General features: G+C 39.0%; 1 protein-coding gene across 1 annotated transcript in view; it reads right to left on the reverse strand.

The window, feature by feature from the left end:
* RGS7BP (regulator of G protein signaling 7 binding protein) overlaps positions 1 to 12,692 on the reverse strand; it is a 33,963-nt gene extending 21,271 nt beyond the window's left edge. The window contains exons 1-3 of the mRNA XM_031063872.1: positions 12,613 to 12,692; positions 12,306 to 12,390; positions 9,439 to 9,605 (exon numbers count right to left, since the gene is read on the reverse strand). Coding sequence (XP_030919732.1) covers positions 9,439 to 9,605; positions 12,306 to 12,390; positions 12,613 to 12,692 — 332 coding nt within the window. The remainder of the gene's footprint in view (positions 1 to 9,438; positions 9,606 to 12,305; positions 12,391 to 12,612) is intronic.
* Positions 12,693 to 13,418: the final 726 nt, after the last annotated feature.

A 13,418-nucleotide genomic window follows, 5' to 3' on the forward strand; every position in this document is an offset into this window, starting at 1 on the left:
GATCAGGAAAGAAGCACTTAAAACTCATCACTAAATTTTTAGCTTTAGCTGTGTTTCGTTAGAAACCTACGGAAGAGAAAACAATGAAATATGCTATTGAAACACGTCTCAAAGCAGTGGGCCTAGTGGGGACAACAAAGGCACTCCTCTTGGCCATCTTGGTTACAGATTAGCACAAGTGCAACTTTCATTCACATTGTGAAGATAGGTATGTAGCGTATATTATTTTTTTCAGAAATACTGCAATGAAAAAAGTTTTTTAGATTGGTCTAACATTAATTTTGAACCATGCAGGCTTCTCTGGTACTCCTAATTTTTGTGGGCATAGAAATTAGCATCACTTGAAAGGCTCACAATCAGCTACACTTCTATCTTCAAATACCTTCTAAAATTTATCTCTAGATCCCCTTGTGAAGCGCTATTTCATGACATAAATTAGTAACACTCTGGTTTTTGCTCAAGAAGAGCTTATTAACTGATTCCACTTGTGAAATGACATGACAAGATGTAGCAGCAGGAGTTGCTATGTGCTTTTACATGTTAGGGCTTAGAATTCTCCAGCAAATTGACATTTAAAAATCAATTTCAGAAGAAATTAATTATGAAAACAATGATAAAAATGTAATATCTACATACACTATAGCAATAATAAAACAGAAGATTTGAAAACAATGCTTTTCCTTGAAAGACTCAAATATGCTGTAAAATTATAAGTATTTTTCAGAGATAGTAAGTACTGGTACACCTATTTAATAAGTGATTAATCTGAAACATCACTGAGAGGTTGAATGAGATTTTCCAGACTTTTCCCAAAACATAGGAGTTTGAAAATTTTATTATTTTTGTTAGCCATGTTTACTACAGTAATGCCACAGATCTAAAGATCATTGGATTCCAGGGGGCTTCTTATATGTACATTCAAGACAGCCATGAGAAGTTCCCAAATAGTTAATGTGACAGTAGCACATCAGATGTTCATTTCATTACTATTTGGAGACAGGCTATGAAGAAAAAAAGCAACACACACTGAAAAAAACAGAATGACAAAGGAGGAAAGGTCGTGAGAAAATCTGGAGTGAGGCAGAGGCAACAGCAACTGTCAAAACAGAGCCCACACTTAAGTTCTGTGGGCTTTTCAAAATTCCCATAGTTCCTGTTTCTAGAGATGTACCTAACTGCTGGATCCTCTAGCTGATTACTCCCTGAGAAAATCACTTGCAAAGCAAAGGTGTGAAAAGCTTTTTATGTTCAACAATGAGAGCAGATCTTCTGAAAGGACAAAAGAGGGCAAGAGAAGGGCACAAAGTTAGAGGCTGCTGGCAGAGAAACCAAATTTTCTGCAAAAGATCAGCTCTGATTCTGCAGCATTTCTAAAGAGACCCTGCCAATGTAATTCAGTACCCAAATTTCTCATATAAAGGTTTGTAACCTCAGAATACGAATGTGAAACAGGTTGGTTATTTCAACCATTGCTACCGATAGTCTTACCTATAACTGGAATACTCCATTATTAATGAGTTAGAGTTTGAAAAATAACCCTTCTAAAATCTAACTGTAGTGGAATGCTGTTCATGTACAGCAGAGAACGGTCCATTGAAGGACGTGAATTACAGTAATATCTTAGTTTTTGGTATTTCTTTCCAGGAACCCACAATGGGAGTGATTAATGCAGAGGGTATGTTAAAATGGAAGGGAAACCACCTTAAATCTGCAGGATACTCTGATCCTAGGCCAAGGTACTGTGCAGGTGAATGTACAGTTTGCCAGGTTGAAGATATAAAATACTATGAATTTACCTGAGTTCTGATTATCTGTTTCCCTGTGTCTTTATGTGTTTAATCTGCTTAAAACATAGGAAAAAATATGGGAGCAAGGATTAGAATACCACAAAAGAAGTTCCCTAGTGGTTTTCAGTGTTTATGTGCAATGGCACTGCTTGAAGCCCAAGTACAGAGCAGACCTCAATATCATTTTGATTCCTCATGCAAAATACTCTTTCCACTGGGTTAGACAATGGCAATGTGCCCCCTAATTCTCCACAACTACCTCACAGCTTCAGGTCATGTCACAGAGGAAAAGCTATACTGCTTTGTTTCCCAGGGAGAATACTGCTATTTATAGCTGTATCCTCAAGCATGGGCAGCCTCCCTGGCTGCTGGGCTGGGACACGACTTCCATGCTATTAGAGGGACCCATCATGCAAGCAGCTGGCTTACCTGTCTGGCTTACCCAGCAGTCCTGGAGTGTCTCAGCAGTGGCAGCACTGCACTGGAAAGGGCTGTGAATGTGTTAATTGAGTGTCAGATTGAAGAAAGGGGTAAATAACTGACTGACAATGTCCATTCTACTTTTAGCACTCACTTTCCCCTTTTCTCACTTTCATGCCTTTTCTGCTACACAGGTGCAAGTGGTCTAGAAATTAAGTTTGACTCACCTTCAGCTTTGGCTAAAAGGAAGTGACAGGGGCCACTGCGTTTTGTGACGGGCCCAAAGTTGTCAGACTCTGAGGATGCTCTGCCAGCACCTCTGGGAACAATCTTGTCAGATCCTGCACAAGCAAGAATGCTGTCCTTCTGACTGCTGGTGAGGTTTATCATTAAGCAGGTTGCCATAAGCTCTTCTACTTTGTCAAAACTAACTTATGCTGTGTTACTGCAGATGTAGAACTTCCAGAATTTTCAAAATGCTGTTCTGAACACAGAAAAATAATAGAGTAATAAATCCACTTTTAGGTCTGCTTGCCCTTTACTAAATCTGGCCTGCAGTTATGAAAGACAGATCTATAAAGGGAGATATTAATACCTTGGATCTTCAAGTCCCAAACACCTATTAAAGCTCCTCCAAAGCCAGAGGTACAAAGAAAATGTCGGTCTATAGAGGTCAGCTATTTTGAGAGTTCTAGCCTTAGTAAATAACCTTGTTTTTCTTCCATTACTTGCTTTCTGAACTTCAGGTGCCTGACTTAAACAACTTCATTTTCAACTTGCATTTAAATTGAGTAAATATATTTTATTCTTAATAAGCAAAGGTACCTTAACTCAATCCCACAGAAAATAGTTTTATCTTTTTGCTCTCCTTTTCCATCATTTTAGAAGCATGCGGATTATATAATCAGAGAAATTTTTTGACAAGGAATCTATTCAGTACAATACATGTCCATCTTACCCTCTTGTGAAAAGAGTAAGCTATGGTATACCTACTGCACTATCATGTACTTCATGGTCCTTAAGGGGTACATTAAACTAACCACATCTGAGCTTGTTTGTCAAAACATTCCCATTCCCATGCATAGGAACTCCCATTAGTCAAAACAGGATTTGAGTCACTGGATCAGGTGTAGTTTCTGATACACAGTACTACATTTGCAATCACTTCAGGATGTACAAATCAGTAAATATATGCCAGCCAAACAAAGTGGAATAAACACTGTAATAATTTGCTTCTAGAATCTGATATGCTCAAAACTACAAGAAAATTTTAAGCATGTAAGAAAATTTCCAAGAGTTTTCTGAAGTGGAGGATCTCAGTATTTTTTACTTGACAGGATTTTTAAGGTCACAACTTCAAGCTGTTACAATTTAAAACATCTGCAACATTTTAGCAAGAAATCACAAAACCTTCAGAGGGCATTAAGCTACTGGTACTATAATGTGTAACATTACTGATTCTTGCAGTGAATATTGACTACTTTCCTTGTTTTCTTACATATCATAACGCTATTTTTGATATTTAACTATACTTTAATCAGGTCACATTCTGGTGCAATCTCTGTGAAGCACTTACCTTTTTTCTTAACTTTCCATCTGGCAGTTGAAACAATGCTAACAACTCCAACCCAGAGCTGAGTACAGCCAGCAGCGCCTGTGATTCAGAACCCCATGATCGACATTATCACTCTCCCCATCTCTGATACATACACTGACAGGAGTACCACAGCAGTGACTGCAAAGATGTCTAAGAAGGACAGAGATCTCCACAAATGCTGCTCCATCACTATCTAGCTGGGGCAGACCTCTGGTTTGTTGCTTTAACTGCTGGTATAAAGTTGGTTTTGAATCACGATTATAAAAATTCTTCCCTGTTGAGCTAAGTGTTTCTGTGCTTTGTTTCTGCTCAGCTAATACTGACTGCCAGTAGAGCTTTATTTAACATAGTTAAACAGTTAAAATTATTTCTCTTATGCCTATCTGATTACAGCTTTCATAACTTATAGGTCTGCAGTATTCTTCTCACCTAATGTGTAAAATATTTGAGGCAATCTTTTTTGTTTGTGTCCTTTAGAACGCAGATAATAATTTTGTGGGGTTGTAATTCAGGGAAAATTCAGACAGTTCAATTAAAAAATTGGCCACAATTGGGTGTCAGCAGAATGTTTTAAAACAGCTTTAAGAAACAATCTAATATTAATTAGCTCTGAGAAAATTACCATTTGGTGCTTATTGAAAACATGAGAATTCCTACTGTAGATGGCAAAGGAAAACAAAAGTAGAAATTACATAAAATTAAAAACTTAAAGCAAGCCTATGATAGTCTTTTTGTGCAAATGATTGCAATCAGGATGTGATTTTTAGCTGACTTTCTCAACCTTTCATGAACTTAGGGGAACTTAAAATTAACAACTATTTAATAAAAGTAACAGATGCACATGGGTGTCAAACAAGGAAACTTTCTTTGAATTTTCCCAAGGAGATCTATGATGACTTCATCACAGGCTAGAAGGGACACCTAGAACTAATTTGGCCCAAGCCTCCTACTCAAAGCAATGCCAGCTACAGAGGGTTATGGAGGACCATGACCAGTTGAATTCTCAGTATTTCAAAGGACAGAGCCTCCAGAACCTCTCACTGCACCTGTTCCAATATTCTACCTGCCTCACAGGAAAAAAAAGGAGTTTAAAATTTTAAATCAATTTTTCTTTGTATTTCAATTTTTACCTGATGTCCTACCACTGTGTAACACTGAGAACAGTCTGACTGCATCTTCTTCACACTGTTCCAGGAGGTAGTTTTTATGCATATGGATAATATCCCTCTCCCAGCCTTCTCTTCTCCAAGCTAAACAATCCCAGGTCTAGCAGCCTTGCTTTGTACGTGGGATGTTGCCTAACCATCTTTACGGTAGTTGATTAGACCTGATTTGGATGTCCCTTCCTCCTTTCTACTAGGGAGCCCAGTGCTGGACCTAGTATTCCAGATATGGCCTCAACAGCCCTGAGTAGAAAGGAATTATGAACTCCATCAACCTTCTGGCAACATTTCCTAAAGCAGCATAGGAGGCTGCTGGCCCTCTTTGCACAAGGGCACAGCACTGGCTCATGTTCAACCTGATGTTCACCAGAACCCCCAAGATCCTCTCCTGCAAAGCTGATGCCCCGGCACGTACTAGTGTAGAGAGTAGGTTTATTCCTCCTTAGATTTTGGACTTTGCAACATCAGTCAGAAAAAGAGAGAAAAATCACTTCTAGAGCTATGCTCACACAGATGTACATTGCCATGCACCCGTGAGCTCCTCACACAAGTTTTATTTCATGCAAAAAAAGCCACTGCCAACATATATATATCAGACTGTCACAGAGACACTGCCAGTTCTGGTCTCAGTGTGCCAAGTGCACACATTATGTAAGCATATCAAGTGCTTGAAAATATGTAAGGACATTTACAAAAGCGTGTGCACAGTTGTGCAGACCTGTATCTTAAAATACAGTTCTGAGCTAACTCTCTGTTAACATTCCAGACTCAGTGGACACCACTTATAAAACCAGCTGATGAAACCCCATCTGATGAACTCTAAAAGATCATCACTCTATCATTCCATAAAGCAGACTCCCTTCCATACCAGAGATTCACATCTTTTTCCCCTCATCTTCTTACTGTTACAAATATTTTTTCCGTTCTTTTTCTTTGGAAAAAATCATGCTGACTCATTTTCTTGTTGCTGTACTTTCTCCAGTTTTGACCATGACAACTAATACTATAAGGATGAACAATGTAAAGACTTAGAGATTTTTAATTTCTGCTACATTATACAGAAGAAAGTGTGATGGAAGGATTGAATCTTACTCACCTTCTTCAGAAGGCAGCTCATTAAAAATCTCTAATAACTTTTAGTGTAAGAGCAGGCATTGACCTAAAGTCCTAAGAAAACCAACATTGAAAGGAGGGTTTACTTTGACTTGCATTCCTAAAGGAACATTAATTAGAATTAGGATATTTCAATTTAGATTATTTTTATTTCTAATCTTTATTCCCCTCTGCTAACATCTCACTACTTGTATAAGAAAAAATATCAGAGCAAGTAAAGAAGAAGATGTAATATCTATGAGGCCCTATTAAGTTGGAGACATAATTTGAAATTTTTTTTAGTAATATTTTTTTAGTAAATAGGTTTTTAAATACATCACAGTGTAAAGATGTCCTTATTCAATCTCAGCATTTTTTGAGTAAAAGATCTTAATGTTTAGAGAAATCACATTTGTCAGATACAGATTGTTCACATGCAGCCTTTACTTACTGAGTGCTGCCGAGAGAAGCCATCGTTCTATGTACAACCTGTTTTTTGTATCCTTGCTTATTTTTTAATGAAATCACTGCTACCAGCAGCTGTCAGGTTTGAGCTAGATGGGGTGATATGGTCTAATTCAGTGTGGACTTTATAACGTTTTATGTTTCCTTGCTACTTCATCTTTTTTTCATCATCTCCTTTGTCTTTCTTTCTCTCAGTTTTTAAAACATAAGCATGACTTTCACTTCCTCTGATTCTACAGCTGAATCTGCTTTTGTTGGCATATCAGCGTAGCCTTTTTCTACAGGTACACTTGCAGCCTTCTCTTCTTGTTCACATTACATCGCTGTCCTGCTCTGATGTCTGTCTAATATTCCAGAACTGATATGCCCATGACCAATGTATTTTTTTGGTCCTCATGACTTCTATCCTGCTCAGTTTCTAATGCATTATCTCCACTTCAGCATTTCCTTCCCTTTCCATAATTTCCAGATTTCTTCCCAGAGCTCCCTTCTCCACCACAGAGGATTTGCTTTTGTTTTCTTTCCAAGTCTTTGCATCTTTCCTATTTGTTACCTTGCTTAGTCTTGTAGGACAAGTGAATTACAAAAGGGAATTCTTCTAATTGTCCAAGTCAGGTGTGCATTTAAGAGTCTCACAGGCACTAGTGCCAACAGGAGCTGGACTAGGTGATTTCCAGATGATCGCCAGAGGTCCTTCTAACCCTAACAATTCCATGATTCTGTAAAATCCTGATATATTCAAAGAGGAACAGCATAACATTAAAGGTGTCTGCTAATTTTCCAAGGAAAACAGCACAAACAAGATAAACTTAGTATTCTCTTAAGACAGTGACGCAGACTTCTCAAAAGTAAGAGTGCCATGCAACACCTCAGGTAGATCACTTAGAGACTAACTGAACATTACTGATGGCCTTAATTAATAGAATGCTGTTTCCTCGTGAAATGTTATAGTCTGGTAACATAAACAGCTACTCGCTATTACTATTTCTGGGTGGAAAAGCAACACATTTTCTTTAATAAGTTCTGGAAGACAGAACTTGTCATGTTACCCAGTGCAGTGCTGTGCATTTTGAACTAAGTAAGCCTTCATCCCATATGCTGAGTAAGAGTGGTTTCTGAGCAGCACACTACCCTCCTGACTAATACTAAGGATGATTTAATGCATTCCTGTCCCTAAGCATTTTTCTTCCTGATACTTCTTCTTCCTATCCAATTAGATTCCTATTCCAGATCCTATTTCATACATATTTTTATCAGTCTTTTTGCCGAAATGAAGACTAAAGCTCTACGACTATATATTACTCCTCTCCTTCTATTTCTTTTTTGCTTTCTTTTAATCTTCCATTTTCCACTTTTCCTCACAAATACATAAAAAAAGTTAATGTCTCATATGGCTTTCCTCAGCTATAGAAGGGTGGGGATGCAAAGCATATCCTGTAAAATGTGTGTCAAACCAAACCAGTAATTTCCAGATAGTTTCTAACACCTACCAGTTGTTATGGATATCACACTACTATCAGAGTTATTTAAAACAGTTTTAGATTAGCCAAATGTCAATCTCGCGGCAGCTGCACAACCTTCAGGACATCTTTGTGCATATGACAGACTTCCAGCTGCGAAATGATTGCTTAAAAAACCCATGTACTTTCTAAATGAGCATGCACCAATTGTTTTCTTTAGAGGGAAAAAATATTTAAAAGTTACAAAATAAGTTCAGCTATTCAAATGTATTATTTTGCTTCATACTACTTTTTCTTTTGAGTCTGAAAGCAAAAAAGATAAATTTCACTACTGTTTGTTTTCACATTTTCAATGTACTGTCATTGCTGTTTTTTTAAAAGTTCCCACTGACTTTAGTATTTTAAAAGCATGCAATTTGTTTGAGAAACAAATCAGAGGTCACAAAACCAACTTAAGTGACTTTGCACAAAGTCTTACTTGAAAATGGTGAAATTCTACTAAAATATCCAACAAGTATCCTCTTCTGTTTGGTTTGTTAGTTTGAGCTCCCCTTATATACCACGCCTATAACAGACTTCTTTATATATTACAGCGATGAAAAGAAATTCAATGGGGATTAGGCAGAGCTACAAAAAAAGAAGGTGTTTTCTTTTTCTAGTGGTGCAAAATAGCTTATGGTAGATAAGACAGATGCAAAGAGTTCTGACAAAGTGTAATCAGAAAGACATGACTCAGGGGGTACATGATAAATACAAATGCCCCAGTCACCATACTGTGAAGAACCCACATGGAATTAGCTGCACGAATTCCCATTTTTAAGGAAACAGCTATTTATGCTGGTTGATCTTGCACTGAGGCATAGTCTCAAGTATGTGATAATACATTCTGTCACCATGGAAAGGAATGTACATAATACCAAAGAATAAATTAAAACATGATATGCAGGCAAAGCTTTCATTCTTATTTCAACACAAACAAGGGTTTAAAAACATGTAGAAGGTAAACACAAGTTCTCAGAGTAGTTTTTGTATTACACTCACTCGGTTTGCACCTAATTTTGGTTTAGTTTTGTTGAGTCTCTAGTTGAACTGAGCTAGTTGTCTCTTAACTATTCAATAAGGTATGAAAGACTGGACAGAAAGCTATTGCTACTTCACCCTTGAAGGGTGTGAGTTCCCCTTTGATCTGTAGTGATAAGCAGTAAAATCCTGTTTGTCTCACATAAAAGCATCCAGCAAAATTAGAAGGATATGTTCTTGGTGAGGGGACCAGGATTTGATCCAAAATTGTACTATTGTAAGGATGTAGACATTCTGCAAAATTTGTGGTCATACACCCCTACACCTAAAACAGAAAGATAAGTTAATGGAAACTCTCAGGCAAAGCATTATGTAGTACTTAACAAAGATTTGCACATGAATACGGCTTTAATTAAAGATAAGTTGCCTCCTACCCAGAAATTGCTGCTAGTTTTTGATGAGCCTGATAGGCCATCTCACATCCTCGGGTTCGAGTTTTGTGCAATTCTGCATGCAGAGAAGGACAGGTGACTGAGACATCCCCAATAGAAATGACCAGCTCCCGATAGAGAGCCACCTGGGTATTGAACTCCTGGACAAGCTGAAAAACAAAAACAATTTACAGGCATGAGAATTTTTAACTACACTGGTAAAAACAATTCAGTTTTTTAAAAACATGCCCAATCTAGGGCTTGTTCCTGCTTCTCACAATTTCATAGCACACAGGATCAAGAGCACACGATTCAGTAAACAACTAGAGCCTCCGTGGCAGCTGCTTCTTCTGTGAGCTATAAATGTTCATCTGGAGGAAAGTAGTGTTTCTGCTTTTAATATCTGAAAGTGTTTGAGTTATTAGTATTAAATATTAAGCAGACAAAAAAACATCTGCTTTACTAGTAGCATGAGGTTATTTTTTGCTATCATGAAAGGCGAAAATATCTCCAGAAATTATTGCCTTTGCTTCTCCTGCTTCCTGATTAACAGCATGTTCAGAGACTGGAATGTAGCATTTGCTTTTAAATTGGCAATTTTGCTAATTTATTTTGTAATTTCTGTTCTGTCACTTTCCTTCAACCCAGATTTCTGACTTAAAACTCATCTGCTGTTACTGACTGAGAAGATGTACCGGATAGGCACTTTCCTGTTAAAATTCCAGAAAGCACCTTTTCTAAAGTGAATGTGGGAAAAAAAAACAAATCAGTAAATAAACACTATAACCTGTACAGAAATCCAATATCCAGCAGATACATACAGATCTTATTGGATAAATGGATAATTTTAGCGTGATGGAAAGACCATTATTGTTTAGTTCCACTGATCACGTACATGGAATGATATTTTAAAGAAATGAAGCATTTGCTGTCTTCTGAAAGAATACATATAAGACCATTTGCTCCACATGGTAGCGGGGGTGGAAGGATTAGAGTAATAGAACAGAATATTTATTTATCTGTGTTTTGACCTCAATTCCAAACTATATAAAAACAGACAAGAGTAATTGCTCATAATTCTGCAGTCATCATTACCACCAGAAGTTCAACATACCCCAACATAAAAACATACTGAGAACCTAGAGTCTATCAGAGCTACCAATTTTTAAAGCCAAATCCTCAAATTCTCATGCTCAGGAAATAAACGAGTCATTTCTGCAGTATTATATTCATACCCTTGATGCATTCCATTGCAAAGAGCTGAGAACTGGAATCAAAAATAGTTTTGACCATGCTTTCTGAAATTTCATTTTAAGAATAGCAAATAGGTTCCTCTGCTTCAGGAGCAGCAAGTCAACCCAAGTGCATTTCAATGCATCTGCACCCTCCCACACCCAGATCCCAAACAAACCCAAAAGCACACACCAAACAAAGCCCTAGGCACAATATTTGCAAAACAAGTCCTCAAATTTTATCATTCTGTAGCTTAAGAGAATGCATGAAGGCAATGGAGAGGAAAAAAATTGTACTGTGTTGTGTCATAGTGTGATTATTCTGCAATATGAAGAAAAATGTCGCATCCTGCAACTGGTAACTGGTTGCACCAGACCCATTTTGCCAGTTCTCACCTGACATCCCTTGTTTAAACAGACTCATCCAGCCACCTTAGCACTGCCCAGGAAAACAAAACCACACATATGTTGCTGAATCAAGACACAGAACAAGGGAAAAAACCACACTGATTTTATCTCCCAAATCCTATCACAACTTGATAGTCCATCTATAAAACATACTTTTTTTCTAATCAGTCAATTCTAAAAACTTCTCTGCAATTAACCACATTATGCTGTTGAGAATAAGAAAACAGGCAGAACCTACTAAGATCCACTTGTTGGGTATATTTATAGAGCTACTGTGGCAGCTTTTGTTCCTCCATGCACTGGGAATTGCTCCCAATCTTGAAGCATCAGAGCGGATAATCTGCCAGCATGTTTTTCAGCACCAGAGGAAAAAAAAATTGCCAGAATCCAGCAGAATCCAGCAGAAGTAGCAGCTCCATTGCCACTGGACAGAGCTTTAGCCAGGTACAGATTTGCCCAGAAAAGGAGCAGTGACTTCATTTCTTTTTTACATCTGTCACTAGCTAGAGGAGTAATTTGGGGGCCCAGTGTCAGGCTGACTGTAGCTCAGGGAGCCTGAAAGGGGGCATACAGTGCTGATTTGGAGGAAAGTGTCAGAATCCAAGCATTTTGAACATGACTGAGGAAAAATCTCATACCAGAATGTGACAGTCCATAAATAACACAGACACAGGTGTTTCACCTGAGGTTTCACAACTGCAACCAGCTACTCTGAGAAGACTGGTAACAGGTACCATATATATCAGGAACAGAATTTCAGGGCCTCTAATTCTGTGTCTCCTTATTTAGACGCATATTAGGGCAAACATGCCGTTGCTGCACAAGACAGCAAGCAGTGATTCACTGGAGGCAACTATTTACCCATTTAGGCTTCAGTGCGCCTAAGCCTGGGTACAGATTTGGACGGATCTACCAAAAAAGCAACTCCAGCTGCTTTGCGGCGTGTGTACTGGGGCGACGACTCCTGCTCCCGAGGACTATCCAGGCGCCCGGCTCCGCTCCCTGTCCCGCAGCCGGCTCCCGCAGGTCTCCTCGAACCTCCCGGCTCCGCTTTGGAAGCGCGGCGAGTTGGGGCGCAGGGCAGCACCCCGGCGGGGACTGCGGTTTAAAAAACCGTGCAACTGCACGTGATGGGAATAGCCAAGGTGGCGGGAGGAACGACACCTCTGCCTGCGCCGGGAGAGCTCGGAAAAGGTAAAAAACTACGGCCAGCCCGTCCGGGGTACCCACCATCTTACAGTCGTCCAGGGTTCTCTGGATCTGGTAGGCGCTATCATTCCTGCTTGAAAGTTTTTTTAGAGGGGAAAAATAGCCACTATTAATTTACAAATCACAATGATATACCACCCAATTTGCTACAAAGTAAGAGAGGTGATGAAAAATTATCTTCACCTTTTTTTAAGAAAAAAACCTGTTGTTTTGACTTTAGGTTAATGAACCTTGCTGTGCTGGTCGTTAGATTGTGTTGTACTTTGATCTATAATAATTAACAGCCTTGTGAATTCCTTGCAGATATATAACTCTGGTCTGATGGTACCATGTTGTGCCTTTGTACTCAAAATACTCCTTAGGAAAATCTCTGGTAGTCATTTTCTTGCTCTTACCACTGGCCACCATCTTCTCAGTTTCTTAACATAATCCTTGAGACGAGAATTTAGAATTGGGCGAGCTATTCTGACAGAGATCCCACTTAACTGCACTTGAAAGACATGTGTAGTTGATTGTCTGTTATGATTTCCCCTCTGCTGTGTTCAGTGCTGCTACTTTTCATGAGTTTCTCAGAAATCCTAGACTTGGCTCTTTCCTAGAGATCAGACTCTACAGTGGGTTTTTGTGTCCAACCACCCACTGGTCGAGTCTGTTCAGTATTAGTGGTCTAAGTTATTGGAGAATATCCAAAGGAGGGCCACAAGGCTGATGGAGGGACTCAAAGGGAGTCTTTTTGAAGACCAGCTGAGATCATTGGGTGTTTTCAGCCTGAAGAAGAGGAGACTGAGGGGAGACCTCACTGTGGTCTTCAACATCCTCATGAGGGGAAGCAAAGGGGTGGGTGCCAATCCCATCGCTCTCACAACCAGTGCCAGGATTTGAGGAAATGGCATGAGGCTGAGTCAGGGGGGGTTTGGGTTGGATATCAGAAAATTTTTCACCCAGGGGGTGGTGAACACTGGAACAGGCTTGCCAGGGAAGTGTAACAGCGCCAAGCCTGACAGAGTTCAAAAAGTGTTGTTCGCTGCTCAATATTTACCAAATTTAGTCAAATGTTAGATAGTGTCCCAACGAGGGACACGAAGATGGTGGAGGATCTGGAGGGGAAGCTTTATGAGGAGCAGCTGAGGTCAC

The sequence above is a fragment of the Geospiza fortis genome, unplaced genomic scaffold (assembly GCF_000277835.1).
Source record: "Geospiza fortis unplaced genomic scaffold, GeoFor_1.0 scaffold397, whole genome shotgun sequence".
NCBI lineage: Eukaryota > Metazoa > Chordata > Aves > Passeriformes > Thraupidae > Geospiza > Geospiza fortis.